Here is a 16,956-nt window from a genome sequence, read left to right on the forward strand (position 1 = left end):
AATATGCTTTGACAGACAGTTTTGAAACTATGGCTTGTTTATATTTTGAGTGATTTACAGGCATTTATAGACTATAGACATTTATAGACTTCTTCAGTTGGATTTGTGTGTAAAAAAAATGGTGAAACAATATTTTCTACAACTTTGAATTGTTCTTTTGAGTATTTTTACTAAAGATTTGTGACATTTTTCATGTATTTCTCGGTTGGACACCTTCGCATGTGGCGTCAGGAGGGTTGCTGCCAAAAATTAACCAAAATCATCCTGGACTCAGGTTAATGTTCCAGCGGTGGATGAAGTATTGAGATGCTTCACTAAAGTAAAAGTAGCAATACCACACTATGAAAATACTCTACTGCAGGTTAAAGTCCTGCATTCAGTATGAGCAGCAATGTGCTTAAAGCTGAGTGAGGAAAAATATTAATCATACTGTTTATTCTTTTATCTCCAGTGTTTCCAGTTTTTAAGTGAAATGTTACTGTGATTCTTACATTTTAGATATCGTAACATCGTGATACGGCCTAAGTGTCGTCTTCTCCCGGTTTTAAAGGCCGGATTACAGTAAAGTGATGTAATTATCTGAACCTACCAGACTGTTTGTGAAAACTACCGACAGTCGTCACTAAAATCAAATCAAAAATGTCAAGAAGTAGATAAATTACTAAGTTCTTGGCTCTTATTGGAGTGTAACATTATACGTATCATAGTATTACTACTGATTAATGTGAAAATTAAATGTGTGAGGCGAAGATACCTCATATTAGTTGGACAGGTATCAACAATGTTACTATAAGACGGTCGTGTAACTCTTGATCTGCAGATAGCTGAATAATAAATGTAGTGTAGTAAAAGTACAGCATTTGCCTCTGTTAGTGGAGCAGAAGTATAAAGTATCATAAAATGTAAATACTCTTCTTTAAGGACTTTAAATCATTTAACCATACTTAGTTATCCTCCAGCACTTCATGAAGGCAGGACTGTCTGCAGCAGGGCTGATGTGTCAGACAGGTATTTTATAAACAGATCTATTTTTCTGGTTTTACATTATAGAAAAGAAAACAGTGTTTTCAGTCACAACCAATGAAAAAGCTCATCATCAGAGCGTCCTGATGGTCTTTAGGCGACATGTGATCCCGCCTCCCTGCTGCTGTTTTTCTTTCTCTCTCTCTCTCTCTCTCTTTTTTTTTTTCTCCTCGTCTGCGCAATTAGAGATTCAAAAGTAATTACCTGCTCGGCTTCCTCTGCGATTAAACGGCAGGTTCACAGCCCCCTGATTAATGCAGAGGCATGCACAGCTGCCATTAGCAGCCATGAGAGGTGGAACATACTGAGGGAAAGGCTGCAGAACAAACACACTGCTGTCCAGGCTGCATAACACAGGATTACACAACAGCAGCAGAGATGCACACACAACAGTCGTCTAATATCATACTTATATCAGGCACTTTTATTCTATTATTGATCGTTTTTACTTTATTCTCTTACTCTCCACATGCTGCGTGAGACCAGGTTGTGATAAAGTAGTTAAATCCTGATTCTCAAGTACGATTTTTAGACTCAAGCGCACGCATCCTTCCCCAAAGAAAATCTTAGTTTTCCAGCTAAAAACATCTGCGTTTTCCTCATCGTTTTATTATAATTGTGTACGAAATATTGAAAAAACTAGAGTCTGAATGAATAATACAAAAAAAGAAGAAAAAAAACATACACAAGAAAGACTTTATGAAAAAGCCAGCTAAAGACGTCTACTTAAAACTGACTACAATCAGATCTGGGAACAGTCATTTCCTTTTGATGCTCTCCACCACTGGTTTTACATTTACAGTATTAGGCTTGGGTGCTTTATATGCACATATTTAAAAGTTGTGACTGATTTAATTAATATTTAACTACATCTGAATAATATTTATTGCAAAGTGATGACTTCTGGCTATTAGAAAGTCCACTTGCCTGCTCTGTGTCCTCTTTTGTAAGGAGATGTTCAACGTCACAAAGACTTTTACTTTTTATACTTGGAGAGCCTGCAGCCTCTGTAACAGCTCAAAAACTGTACTAAACACTTATTCATGAAGCGATTTTATGGTAATAATTTTGAGCTGATGACATATTTCAGAGGTCTACTGTACAAAGTTACACATTTTTGAAGCATCATGGTGTCAACATAACTGCAATAACTTCTTCAATTGCATCGTCACTCTCCCTCGTCTTTCCCCGTTTCCTGCTTCTCCACTTTCAGTCCGTCCAATAAAGCTGTAAATGCCAAAAATATTTTGATATACTCTATTTACACGGCTGTAAGCCTCACAGATACTGCTGCATCACAGCTGAAGCGGTGCATTTTTAAATACGTTTATTTTTATTGCCAATCAGATTAAAAAAACAGATTCTGATCATCAGAAAATGCTGAATATCGGATCAGATAATCAGGCTGAGGATGAGTCGACCAATAACTTGTACTTTTGATACTTAAGTACATTTAATATAAGATACTTATAGACTTTTACTCAAGTACTATTCATATGAGTGACTTTCACCTTTACCACAGTAATATTTTAACACGATATCATTACTTTTACTTCTTTAAGTGTGACTTTTGGGTACTTTGTGCAACACTGACTATAATGGAAACTCGATTCACAAACATATAACATCTGAGTTAAACTCGAGCTGTTATGAGGCTCTTTAAATCCATCTTTTTCTCTTCAAAAAGATATTTTAAAGACACTTAAATTTATGAGTTGAACCTCCTTCTCTCTGTCCTGCCACTATCCGACACTCATAGATTTTTATTTTGGCCATAAACACGCCAATAACATGAAAATGCGACGGTAGCAACAATGACCTTTAGTGTGAAGATTATTTTTTCTGTCAGCAATTTATTTGCCTGGTCTGACAGATGCAGTGGCAGGTTATCTGTCCGAGTCTATGAGCTCTTTTTATTTCTTTTTTTTTGTTAACAGTTAATGTGTAACCGGGTGTGCGAGAGGAATCAGCACATTTCCTTTTACCTCATACGCAGATCAATGTTGGCGTGGCTTCGCTGCGAGCGAGCTAAATGGGATCATTGTGGAGGCAGACAGTCACACATTTCATCGCGCCTGGAGTTTTGGTATCAGGAGAAGATGTAAAACTACTGATGCAGCCGTACTGGGTGTACTGGAGGAGAAACAACTCATTAAAAATAACAAGAAAAAGCTGAAAAAACATTTTTATAACAACACCTGTCAGTCACAAGTGACGGCAACATCTCAGGTTCATCTGTGGTCGCAACCGTCAACTCGCTAAGCTTCGATCTTTCCATCAACCTGTTTTTACTGTAAACATGAACTTTGATAGGAAAGGGCTCATGGGAGCTCCTCTGAATCTTATACTTTGCTAATTTAAGTCAGCTTTTGAACGTTTAAGATTCTGGCCCGGTGCCACCTAATGTGCAACCAAAGTTATCTATTATTTCATGAGTAAAGAGAAAAGCTTCACACTCAGTCAACCGTGGCGTCTGTCTTGTCCCCCTGCGATCGCTTAAAGCACCTACAGTTACCGTCTTTGTATAGTCATCAGACATGACTCTCTGTTCCTGTAAACCAAAACCCCCGCGGAGCTGCTTTCTATCTTGTTTATGTTATTTTGGTCAGTTTTGATTGAAGTCTGGCTAATTATTCTGCAGGATATTTAATAATCTTCTTCTGATTGTCGACCCCAGCTGAGAAATCACACGATAATTAAAGGGATGAGAAAGAAACTGAATATTCTGTCACACGAAAGTTAATGTTTCTCTACATTTCAGGTTTATTTCTTGTGAAAGAAGGAAAACTTTCACCTTTTTCAGGCCTTCAGATGTCTCAGAGGACGAGATCAAGACCAGAGTCTGCAATCTACTGACGTATCAATACAGTATTTACTGATTAAACTACTTTTGCTCCTCATAAAAAGTGATCCAGTCGTCTATGTGACAGTGGCACCAACCATAATACCACCTGGAAACGCCAAAGTCCTTTCAACAGTCGTCATTTCAGTCAAGACCACAAAATTCAGCCTCGCGGTGGCTTTAGAGGAAAAGTCAAAGATGCATCATCACCATGAATGTTTCAAGTATTTATGCCGATCCGTCCATTAGATGGTCAGATATAAATAAGTGAAAAATGTGGCTGCTGGTGACTTTACATGAAAAGTCAGACGACTGCCAAGGTCATTAAAGGTCCAGTGTGTAGGATTAAGTTGCAGTAGGGGTGAAGTTAAAGATTGCAACCAACTGAACACCTCTCACTTCACTTCACTTTTCTTTCATGTCAGTATATCACATAAACCACTGATCTGCTTCAAATGAAAACACAGGTGGTTCATTTTCAGAACATGGACTGAAAATTAGATTATTTTCTTTCCAAAGCCGCCGCCCCCTCGTCCTCCTCCTCGTCCTCCTCCTCCTCCTCGTCCTCCTCCTCCCTCCTCCCCACCAGTGGACTCTGGACCCGTCTCCACGCTCCTCTGCTCATCCCTAAAATTAATTCATCCGCACATCTCTGTCCCTCCAACACCACATTAACCCCGACCACAGGAGGCATCCTGTTGGAAAAAAATGTCCCTCTCTGGCTTCACGGTGAAACATCAGTTTGACCTTTCCACCTCAGACCCTCTCTCTCTGCTCCTTTCCCACCCTCGTCTAGATTTCAACATGGACTGAAGGCTCGTAGAAACCAGCCAGGTGTTGTACGTGGGCAGAAAAGATTTAAAGCGAGTATCAGCGTGTTAAAAACATTTGTTTTTACACCTGGGATATGAAAATCAACTTAAAATGAAGTTGAACATGTCAGTTGTAGCCATGCATTCGTGAGGAAGACTCATTTCAGAGGGTCACGCCACACTGGCTGCTTTCTGGAGGACAGAGAAACTGTAATTGGGGGCCATTAGCTGTTGACCAGTCATGCAGGGTCGGTTTGTAGATTGAGACATGGTGACTGCACAGTCCCACCGCCTGCATCAGTGTCCCCTACCTGTGTGACTTCCCCACCCCCCGACCTCCCTGAGCAAACCCCCTGCATGACCCCCTCAGTCCACACACACACACACACACACACACAAACACACAATGTCCTTTGGGTTTTTGCGTTGTCTTCAAACAGAGTCAGGGCCAGAGAGACCCGACAGCAATCAAACAAATAAAAAAAAAAGAGACTTTTATAACAGCCTTTAAATCCAGTCAGGGCTGTTTAAACTCATCCGTTACCTGCCTGACAGCACCTGCACTGCTTTGTTGTGAGCCAGGATCACCTCCATCTTACCTCTGCTTCAAACCTGTGCTGCCATCTGACCAACATTTCCAATACATGAAAAGGTTGTAAGCAAGAAAACGCTGAATACAAAAATACTTTAATTCAATACTGATTTCTAGAAAGTTGCCATAAGGCCTTTGCATTAAGATAAAGAATAGCATCTATGAGAATTTATCAATATTATTCATTTATGAGCATTTCTTGACAAATGAACTAGCCTACTAATTGAAAAAGTAAGCTAAGCTAAGCTAAGCTAAACTTAATATCAATCCAAACTAGCCTGAAACCAAAGTAAGTTAAACTAACCTAGAAATGAACTGGACTAAGTTAAGCTAAGCTAATCGCTCAACTAAAGGTAAAGTAACTGAACGCGACTGAATTAAGCTAAACTGGTCTAAAATGAGCTAGCCTAAGCTTAACTTAGCTAAAGTGAACTGGACTAGGTTCAGCTAAGCTAATTGCTAAACTAAACTCACTGAGGTAAACTAACAGACTAAACTGAGCTAAGACATGTTACGATTAGCTAAGATAAACTAGACTTGAACTAACTGAGCTAAACCATGATAAGCTAAATTAAGCTAAGATTAACTAAACTAACCTAAACTAGAAGCCAATTTATACATTTAAAATAAGCTAAGGTAAGCTAAGCTAACTGCTTAACTAATCTAATACTAACGTGATGTAGATGTTAGGTATGAAAGGTTTTCCCATCTGTGATCTCAACATAATGCAAAATATTGTTATCTTAAGTAGCCTACTGGAACAAAATGAGTAGTAAAGTTAATCAACATTTTGTGTAATATTCTTCATTTAGCTTCACTTGGCCTCAGGTGACGGATATTTTCTCAGATCAAACGACTAAACGGACATTAGTTTCATTGTGACGGGCAGATTATTTCTCTCCTGGGTCAGAAAGTCCCAGTTCAAGATTTTAATCAGGACAAAATGTTATAGCAAACTTTTTTTTTTTTTTTGCAGAGGCCCCCTGCAGCCACAGAGCCAAATCAGTGAAGCCAGAGTTTCACAGTCCTTCTCATAAAGAGCTGCCCTGCTTTATGACCCTATTGCCCAACATCACATGCCTTCAGTGGTGGGATATGATCTGAGATAAGGCAAGAAAGTACCGAAACAAGTCTCACTCTCCTCCTTCCTTCCTTACGCTGCTGCTCACACAGGTAAACTGACAGGATGGGGAACAGGCTGAAGTTTGGTGCGGGACAATAAAGTCTCCTGAACGAAACGTAAAGTTCTGCGTCTTCTGATTTCTTCTTCTGAAGAGGTGACGCATCAAGACCGCTTCTTCAGAAGATATCAAAGTGGGATCTGAATCACTGAGATGCCCTTATTGCATACAAGTTTTATAAATCATGTCTTTATGATAAGCTGATTACCTTATCCTTGACAGCAGCGCACAGCGAGGGCCGTAAAGGTGCAGGATTACGAGGTGATGGTCCATAAAGGGTTTGGCTCAGATAAGGTTGGTTTGTGGGAGTGAAAGAGTGGTGACTTTAGGTCAACAGAAACCAGGTTTTCTCACTGACTTACTTACTTACTTACTTACTGCAAAACACCCACATATGTGGTCACATTGTGTCGATTTAAGAATGGCGAGGTTCAGTTTTTTCCAGGAGCAAACTCTCCTTTATGTGTTTCCAGTAGTGTCTCTGCAGACAAGGTCATAAAAATATTGCGGCCCATGAAAGGCAGCCACTTCAACCTTTAACCTGCTCCTCACTTAGTCATGCAGGATGTTTGCTAAGACTTTAAAACTGAGCGTTATGTACTTGTTTGCATAAGTATGTTGTTTTTACGTTTGCTCCGTCGTCGCGTCGACCGTTTCTCTTCCCACTCCGAGGAACTTTATGCCTCCAACGCCATGCCAACAATCACAATGAAATGCCTCCCCGCTGAGAGATGAGTGGCTCTATTAATGAGCCTAATGGCGATACGAGCGATACCTGAGTGAAACTGCGCGGGGTGACTGCTTCTGCCACTTCCCGTAGTTCGGTGCAAACCTCCATGGCTGCGCTCCATTCGGAGGAAACCATTAGAACAAACTGCTCTCGGGTGCAGCAAAGCAGACCGGACGCCATCATTTATGAACCAAATCACCTCTGGGTGCCCCGTGCAAGGACAAAGCACCAACTCTCACAGAGCAAACATGGAGGAACGAAAATCCTTTTTTCATTTTTTCCTCATATTTTGTGTCTTTTGTCACAGTCTAATCTGTAACTATTAATAGCAAGTAGTATTTTCCCTTCAGTCAGGGGAAACTCCACTTTTTCTGCCAAACTTCCTGTTGCATTTCAAACTTTTAATAATAATAATTAACGATGCCGGTAACACAAGCAACATAGCATCATCCCTACAGCTTGGTGCAATGTTTTGACGTAGTAGAGAAGAAACAAATCACCTCTTGAAAGTTCACCAACGCAGCATGAATGTTCCTCCTTTCACGAGACAAACAGGAAGTTATTTTAATCTGAAAGTCTCTTGTTTTTCACATTTACATCCTGGACATGTCAAGTTGTGTAAAACAGTATGAACGTTTTCCTTCGAGGACAGCTTGTTCACTCAGTTTATTATTAAAATCAATCAGTAAAGATTTTTCTCTTCCCTGACACATCGTGCACATTTAAAAGCTGAATTAAATCTTGCTCGAGTCTCATTCGTGTTCAATAAATGTTATGATTATTGTCACTTGATAACAAGGGCTTTCTGGGGCTCTAATTTTAACGTCATAGTCGAGCGTCACAGAGCTGAGCGCTGATCCAACACCTGGCTCCTACAGTCACATCATAAACAAAAAGAGAGATCTGTCATGAAGAGAAAGGTTTCCCTCTTGTGGACAAAGTGTGGAAGTGCATGAAAGCTCAATGACTCATTGAGGACTTTTGAGTCAGGACTAATCAGCCTCAAACACCTAGTACATGTATATGTAGCAGCTTGTAGCCTTTATTGAGAGAGCACAGCTGAGAGTTTGAGAGGAAACACTGGAGAGAGAGGGACCTGAGGACTGAGCCTCCTTACAGGGGTCACATGCTCCCCCAGGTGAGCTACAAGGGCCTCCGACACAGTTATATTATAATAACTGTCATCATAAGTCAAATTAAACGTACCTCAAAGACTATATCTGGTCTTCGCCTGTGAAGCAACCGAGGGACGAATGAAAGCATTTCACGTGAAAAGCGTTTAATTGGTTGAAACATTTCACAGGGTCGAGATCAGAGCTGCTGAAATGAATTCATATTAAAGAGAGAGCTGATGTACGTCTCATTTATTAAGTGCATCAAAGACATCTGTCTGTCTGTCTGTCTGTCTGTCTCTCAGTACGACTGTGTAGCTGTATAAGGCCAAACTGTTATGTAATACTGTTTAATGGTGATGCAGTAATGTACATTATGTAAGGAGAAGAAAAAAAAGCCCTGTTTGTTTATGGTTTTATACATTTATATGCCCTCAACAAGAACGTCGGTGTCTTTTAAAAATGTGCGTCTGTGTTCGGTTGACACGGTGTTGAAGCTGCGGATGTCACTCGGTCAATGTTACTGTTTGTTTTATGCTGAATATGTTCACATTATTGACAGAGCAGCAGCCGTGGATACGTCCTCTTGATGCAGAGTTTCTCCTGTTGCCTAAAAATTGCATCTGTTGAAGACCACAGCTGTGCAGCATTCACACCTCCACTGGAAATTAATATTTTCCTGTTTGTTTAATTATCCTTCATTGCATTTGATCACATTTTATTAACTGTTGCTTATACTTTCCTTTAATTGCACATAAGCTGCTTTGTTACTCGTGTCCTCAGAGAAAAATTTAGCTTCTGGTGCCCATTTTTCTTTCTCCAACCACTGAACACACAGCAGTCATGAGCGCGAAGCAACACATTTTCATTTTCGAGGGTTTTCATGCAGTCAAAGTTGATCTCTAGATGATAAAAACATGTATTTCAGCCTACACACTGTGTCACTCTGTCCCATGCGTCCAGCTATTAACATATTCATGTGGCACTTTTTTTTTCCCCCCCTTGTTGCCACCATCCCTGATGTTTGAGTCTGAGTCATATGCCTCGGTGTTATGCCAGTGTTAAGTCCGCCCACTGGTCATCTCACAGTCTATGTATGAGGCATCTGCAGAGCACAAACATTCACCGCATCAATGAGAGCTACGCTCCGAACAAAACGCCAGGATATTTTCAGCCTGAGCCACAACAACGGCCTTTCTCTGATGCGTTTCAGGTTATTAAAGCGGCTTTCAGGGCCATCGTGTGAGGAGCTGAATAGAGCTGCATGAGAGCAAATGGATAAAAATATGTCGCACTAAAAGGATCTTTTAAAGATCTGAATTTGAATACCGAATGTCTTTAATTGAGAGCATGAGATGCAGCCGGATTTGTGCTTTAACACCGTAATTAAGTCAAATCAATCTGACTCATGCATCTGGAAGTTTTAGGGCCACGGTTCAGACACACAAACTGCATTTTTCACCACTTTAATCATCAAACTTAATGTTTAAAACCTGCCTGAGAAGATATAACATAAAAAAATATGTACTGAATCTTTCAGGCAGCGAGGGTTAATTTCTTTGTCCAGTCAATTATCTGAGCGGTCTATATGTGAATGTGCTCTGACCATGAATTACAGCTCTGTGTGGGAAGATGGATGAAGGCAGCCAGAGGCTACAGTATGAAAGAGAAGCAGGCAGGTATGTGGGGGGGAGAGGAGACGCTGATGGGAAAAACAACGGTGTAAAACATCAGTGAAGGTTCGGTGAAAAGAGCAGACAATAAGCCTGTGACGCACAAGTGAATGTAAATGTACGACCATTATGCTACATCTTGTTTTCCACATTATTCAGTATATGTGAATCAAAGGACGTTAATGTGGTGAATACAATCATTCTGCAGAGAAACTGCAACAAAAAAGCTTTTTCTAATATTTAGGCAAAGTCTTCTAGTTAACTCCACAGGGTATCCTGTTTCGCCCAGTTTGACCTCAGTCTGTCTCTAGAAATTATTCATTAGTCACTTGTCCTTTAATTTGTCTGCTTTCTCAGCTCTGCTGGCTCTGCGTGCTCCTGTTTCTGCAGATTTCCACTGACAGACATCACGTAACTTCCAGCTGAAAACATTACACAAGTGAAACTCAACACTCCTACTGCTTCTGTCAATAAGAAAACAACTGTGACGACGCGGACACAGTGCAAAACATCTCCAGTGTTGCTCCTGTAACAGGTTGTTCTGCTAACAATTTAAAGTAATGTTTCTATAATGACATCATATTGTAATGTATACCATGACATCAGCCCTGATCCAGACACATAATGTCTGGACTGAAGCTGGCGGCAGCCATGTGCACACACGTGCCAACCAAACAGCACCAGCTTCAGGTTCACCTGACTGAAGGTTTGTTTATCGGTGGGATCAGCTGATGTGGTGTTCAAACATGGCTCTGGATGGCAGATTGTTGGACACCACTAGTGTGTGCAGCACTGATGGTAAAACAAAACAAAACAAACTATTGTACAAGCAAAAACATCTCTGATCAGTCTGAACGTGTTTGATTTGTAATACTTTGGACATAAAAGACGATTAAAAAAGCCTTTTGTGGCTCCAGAGGAGGCTGCGTGTACTCCGTGTCCGAGTTGGTGTGATTTAAATGCTGCATCAGTGTGTCACACAGATGAGACGACACCACAGCGACTGACGTCACAGCTACGTGGTTCGTGCTCCTCGTCTCTGAGTGAAGGTCTCACACTTGTTGCCATGGATTGTTTTCCAACACAAGACCACTTCAGCCTCAATAAATCCAACACCGTGAGCACAGGAACCTGCGTAGTGTGTTCGTCTTTGTATTGTCCGTTTTCCATTTCCATTCCATCCAAACATAAAAGCATCGTGGTCCTATTTTTGTTTTTAATAAACCTCTTAAGTACCTGATGCTGGATGTCTCTCATGGTCTTAACATGCAGTTCAAATGAGCGTCTTGCAGAGTTTATGAGCCATCTGCTGATTTGAGGAGCTACTGTAGCTTCAATAATGGATTCATGTATTTGAAGTGTTATCAGTAACTATAATTTAAGAAAATAGTTAAGAAGCCCAAGGTGACTTCCTTAAATTGCTTGTTTTGTCTGACAGTCAGTCCAAAACCATAAAATATCTGGTTTAAAGTGATATAAAAACAGAGAAAAGGAGCTAATTCTCACCTTGAAGAAGCTGGAATTACTTACTTGGTCTGAAATAACCACAATAACCACTTTTGGTGGCTAATTTTAGCATTCATTAGATAGATATTGCTGAGTAATTAGCATGACTCAGTCACTTTAGCACGCTTGTCTGCTTGTGTCAGCTGTTATGCTATAAATGTTAGACAACCGTTATGCTACAAATCAGCATTAGCCACCATACCTTTACTGCTTGTGTTGTTAGCTGCTGTTTAGCAAAAGATAGATAGCCTTTCTTTAAAGAAATTGTTTGACATTTAGGATTCGTTATCTAACAATTAAAGAAGAAGAGTGATAGCCTAGCACTCTCTGAAGTAAATATAAAGCTAGTGCCAACAGCTTGTTAGCCTAGCTGAGCATACGGGGGAACAGCTAACATTAAAGATATACAAACTAGACGTGTTGATAAGTGAGCTTTCGAGATGCTAGTATGTAGATTTTGTTGTCAAGCTAAGACAGTGGTTTCATTTCAAGTCTTTATGCTAACCTAAGTTAGCCGGTACTTGTGGTGGCTTCATATAATTAGCCTAATTATAGCCTGTTTAGCAAAAGTTAGGTAGCCTTGCTTTAAAGGAATGGTGTGATATTTTAGGAAATACACTTGTTTTCTTGCTAACAGTTAGGGAAGAGGATTGTTAGCCTTCCAATCTCAACAGTAAATATTAAGCTAGTGCTAGCAGCTAATTAGCCTAGCTTAGCACACAGGGGATCGCTAAAGATATATAAACTAGATATAATAGGTTAATAAGTGAGCTTTCAAGGTGCTGGTATGTAGATTTTGTTATCGAGCTAGGATAGTCATTTAGCATTTTCTGTCTTTATGCTAAGCTAAGTTAGCTGGTACTTGTGGTAGCTTCATATAAAGGATGATTATGGGAATTATATCCATCTCTTGGTAAGAATACAAATAAGCATTTTTGTGAAATTATTGCACGTGTTTAAATATGAAGCTAACGGCTGCACGCTAGCTTAGCTTAGCATACAGACTGGAAAAAGGAGAAATAAGCTAGCCTGGGTCCGTCCAAAGGTAAAAAAAAACACTCAATTAATGTTCACAATGATAAAATAAAAGGCCACAGTGTAATAAGTCAACAATTAATTTTTATTTTATCGAGTTTATACGATTTTGGTTCTGTAGCAACCTACTGGATATTTCTAATGAAGTGCAATTGTACTCAAGCCGGTTACAGTTGAGAGCAATGACAGGCACACGTTTTGTGCAAAATTTAACAGCATTGGAACGGCTCCTACATATACACAGCAAAAATACATGCCAGAGGAAAACAATACTAAAATCAGTTTACATCGACAATAGTTAGGAAGACTTCCCGCGAACACAACGTCTATCCAAGCTAACACTTGTGGGAAACACATTTCACCCATTGTTGGATTACGGGAGATAAAGACTGAGCAAACATTCAGTCTTTACGCACGGCGAGAAATGTGTGGTGTTATCCAACTCCACGTGCTAAATCCCTCCAACCTGCCCTCACAATCCAAACATTGTGCGTTGCCATTTCAAACTAATTATATTGACATGACGAAATGAAATCCTAAAATCACTGTGCTAGACAAGAGATACACCTGCTTGCAGTTGCTTAATTAAGTAGTCCCAACTCCCAATGTCTGGCAGTACACTCGCAATGCAAATAATAAAAGGTTAGGGTCAATGCAACTGGAACGTATTACAAGACGACACGACCATCTGAAACACAGGGGTGTTGGTAGCCTTGGTAGAGTTGCCTGCAGATGTTTTTATCAATATCACCTTCCTAGCTTCATAGCAATTACTGGGACAAGACACACACCGGCTCAGTCCAATATCTACATACTCAAAAGTGAAAGTTAAATAAATTATCTCGCTTCGAAATGAGCTTTTAATTGTGTCTGATGACGGCAGAAGAAACGGTGATTATTGTCCTCCAAACATGCAGAAACACAGGATTAAAAGATATCTAGGTAGGAGTCGGGAGGTTTTGGTAACCAAGTCTGTAGCGTTGTTACTCGGACATTACAGGCTAAGGTCTGTGTGTGTGTGTGTGTGTGAGCTGTAGTCGCTCCGTCGTCCCTCACAGTGTAAATCTAAAGATCAAACTAAACATCCCTGGAAATGTTTGCACTGGCTTGTGTTGTGTCAAGTGTGTTGGATGTTGTGACATCTTGTTTTCTGAACACGGCTGCTAAAAAAAAATGTCACAGCTGTTGGGTTGTTTTATTTTCGAATCGAAAACGTTAAAGGTTTTTGTTTGTTTGTTTTTTTTTGCATCTACAGACAACAGAATTATTTGAAATAAGTAAAGACGGCAGTAATAAAAGTGAACTCATGCTGCGTGTTCTCGACCGAAAGAAGTAACGACTATCCTGCCCCCAGTTAACCGGCTTTTCCTTTTTCGTGTTCGCACGTTAAAATCTTTGATGATGAATTGTTTAACTGGCGCGCGCGGTATGATTTTTACCATCTAAACCGACAGATGGGGTCTCATAACGGGGTCGGGCAATGCCGCTCGTGAAGGAAAGCAGATGCACCACTACATTCTACAGCTTTCCTTTATTATACAATCAAGGGCCACGTTGAAATCTTTCACAACCTAGAATTTTTAACAGCATCAACAAAAACTACTTCAGTTGCATTCAAATGGCAACTATCGAAAAGTAAACTTACTGTAACATACATATTAAATAGTGTATAGTCCATGCAATTGCGCACGGCCGGTTTTGCATCGTTATGGTATGTCGTTATTAGTGTATGGGAGACATCAGCCACCAGTGCATTTCCGATTTCGGTTTCAGGGAGAAGGACTCCTCAACACCCATCAGAAACTTCTCAGCCAGACTTGAAGAGCAAGATGGCCACTTGGCCCAAGTAGAAGTAAATGAAATGCTTTGTCTCGTGGGTGACGTAGCTGCCGAAGTTCCTCCCGACGATGCAGTGCCAGGTGGGGTTGTACTTTTTGTCAAATTCCTGAAAAAGGTCAAAGAAGAAGAAGAAGAAGAAGAAGAGAGGATCGGTGAACATTAAGTAACAATCAATGAAGAATCAATGGTGGCAATCTGCAAATCAATCCTGTTATCACGACTGAGGCTGAAGCTACCGTGGAGGATGCTGAGGTCACCGTTATCTGTTGATCTGCTGATTATTTTCTGTCTCCAACCCAAAAATATAAGTCATACTGTTAACTAAAATAAATGTTATTCGAGTTAACTTTGATGGACTACTACATCACATATGACCCAAAAACTGTCACATTTGAGAGCCCCAAAAACAAACTAAACTACTTTTGGGGCTTATGAATAAAAACTTTATTGATAACAGTAAATAATTGCAAATTAAAATACAAAAAATGGTCTTCAAAACACTGAAAACCTGTTTTTTCAACCTGATCTAATCATATATTATGATTATGATATTATATTTATCTATTTTGTGTTCGTTTGTCTCTAAATATCTAATATAACATCTGTACTGTCATGTTAGGCAAAGCAAGGCACATTTATTTGTATAGCACCTTTCGTACGCAAGGCAATTCAAAGTGCTTCACATATACAATGATAAAAAACTAATGATAAAAACAAAAATACTAAAAACAGATGATAGCAAGCATGTTAGCTTGTTAGTCGCCTGTAAAGCACTGTGATTTGCGCTAACGTGTGAAGGCTGCAGTATAGACGTATAGATTGAATGCAGCCCGGTACATCGACCGGCTCATTTTAACAGATAAATGCAGAAAAAGACTTGGCGTGATTTCAAAATTATTACATTCTCATATGTATCTCATATATGTATATTTTTTAAAAAGTGTGTTCATCAGCTGATATATTGATATCCCTGATATTCACATGTGCACCAGCTCCAAAAAATCAAGTATCAGATTATCCAGTATAAATAAAAAATGACTGATTAAACCCTAATCAGCGCGTATAAAACAAACAAACACTGGAGGCTGTTTCTGGCCTCGGGGTGGGGGTGGGGGGGGACTCCTGACCTCAGCACTAATAAAATCCTGGTTGCGGCCCTGATCACAAGAGCCTCCGTCTCCACACTGACCAAAAATAGATCAGAGAATAAAAAAGGGCTGTGATTTTTTTTTTTTTGCAGATCATGTGCCAATGATGTAAGCTCACACACACACATCAGAGCTCCACTCTGGATCGTTGTCTCACCTTCTTGATGTAGGCTGCGATGTCCTTCTCTATGTTGTACTTCTCCATGGCCTGCGTGGCACAGTCCACCGCGTCCTGCTGCATGTCCTCGGACATGTCCGCGTTCTTGATCACAGCTTTCCTGTCAGTCATGGTTGAGGATGATGATGGTCGCCTGCTGAGGTGGAGGAAGGAAGGAAAAGGGAAAAAAGGAGCACGTTCACTCACGCAAGCACCGCACTGAAAATTAACACCGCACGTGGTGGTGATGGGGATGGTGTTAGGCCAGCCGGGATCAACGCAAACATCCCGATTTTTTTTTTTTTTTTTTTACGCAGACGATGGAGCCGCTTGGCACCGCGTTTTTTCTCTCATCCGCACTGATTCATAATCATAACTCACAGTTATGTTCACAACTACACGATGACTTTAAGCTTTTTCTCTGCATAGAAACTTGATACAGGTGGAGTTGAATTACTTGGCAAAATCACTTTCGGATAATCTGCATCAGGAGAGCAAAGAGAAAAAAAAAAAGTACCCAGAAATGTGGGAATAATCACGTGCACAGGGCAAAATATGCATCCTGTTATCGACACATAAAGGTGTGAGGAGTCAAATGCTTTATGACATCCCGTAAAATATAAACTCAACGCGATGAGAGCAACTGGGAATCAGAAATATGTCAAGACATGCAAGTCAATCTCACATTACAACCAAAAAAAAAAAATCTGCAACTCACCTTTTCTGGAGCCGCCTGGAAACACTTCTCTCCAACAAACAACAATATGTATCAGACCAAACCAGAGGAGGAGGAAGGTTTTTTTTTTTTTTTAGATGATGCTGCGGCTAATTGCTTTTTAAAGATTTACACAATAAGCATGTAGGTAGGTTGTCTCTCTCCGGCTGTGCTGCTCGTCCACAGCTTCCCCGCCCCTCTGCTGCATGCTGCGCGCTGCCATTGGCCGAGCCGCAGCCTCCCCGTGTGTTGCGAGCGATTTTCTCCAGCTCCTGTCTGCCGGCATCTTATTTCATCCCACAATGCATCATTCACAGTATACACCACTGGCTGTGGGCTAAAGGGAAACGAGACCTTGGCTGCAGGTAGTGTATCATTTGGCTTTTTTTCATCATCAGCCACAAGCTGAGAGACACTGGAGCTGTGTGACCACTGAACGCATCATCTTGTGTTGCGTTTAAAGGGATTAAAGCAAGCCACGTATCTTCCAGTTGCTTTTATCTTTACAAACACATGATTTCTTATATATATTGTTTTAATTTCATGAAGCACAAAAAGCTTTAAAGTGAGTCACACGAGGTGGTTTGTGTT

At 40.4% G+C, this 16,956-nt stretch overlaps 1 protein-coding gene across 2 annotated transcripts; it reads right to left on the bottom strand.

The window, feature by feature from the left end:
* Positions 1–12,570: 12,570 nt before the first annotated feature.
* dynll2a (dynein, light chain, LC8-type 2a) lies at positions 12,571–16,519 on the bottom strand. 2 transcript variants are annotated; one of them, XM_073489482.1, is made up of 3 exons: positions 16,369–16,519; positions 15,651–15,804; positions 12,571–14,451 (listed from the first exon to the last, which is right to left on the bottom strand). In XM_073489482.1, exons 2-3 carry the CDS (start codon positions 15,780–15,782, stop codon positions 14,314–14,316), a joined length of 270 nt encoding a protein of 89 aa, XP_073345583.1. In that variant the 5' UTR covers positions 15,783–15,804; positions 16,369–16,519; the 3' UTR covers positions 12,571–14,313. The 2 variants fall into 2 exon arrangements, with proteins under 2 accessions (XP_073345583.1, XP_073345574.1); XM_073489473.1 differs by having other exon boundaries at positions 15,651–15,807.
* Positions 16,520–16,956: the final 437 nt, after the last annotated feature.

This window comes from Pagrus major, chromosome 2, assembly GCF_040436345.1.
Source record: "Pagrus major chromosome 2, Pma_NU_1.0".
Taxonomy (NCBI): domain Eukaryota; kingdom Metazoa; phylum Chordata; class Actinopteri; order Spariformes; family Sparidae; genus Pagrus; species Pagrus major.

Coding starts and splice junctions, on each gene's coding strand:
- dynll2a (XM_073489482.1), bottom strand. CDS start 15,782: ATGACTGACAGGAAAGCTGTGATCAAGAACGCGGACATGTCCGAGGAC. Junction 14,452..15,650: donor TCGCAGCCTACATCAAGAAG/GTGAGACAACGA, acceptor GACCTTTTTCAG/GAATTTGACAAAAAGTACAA.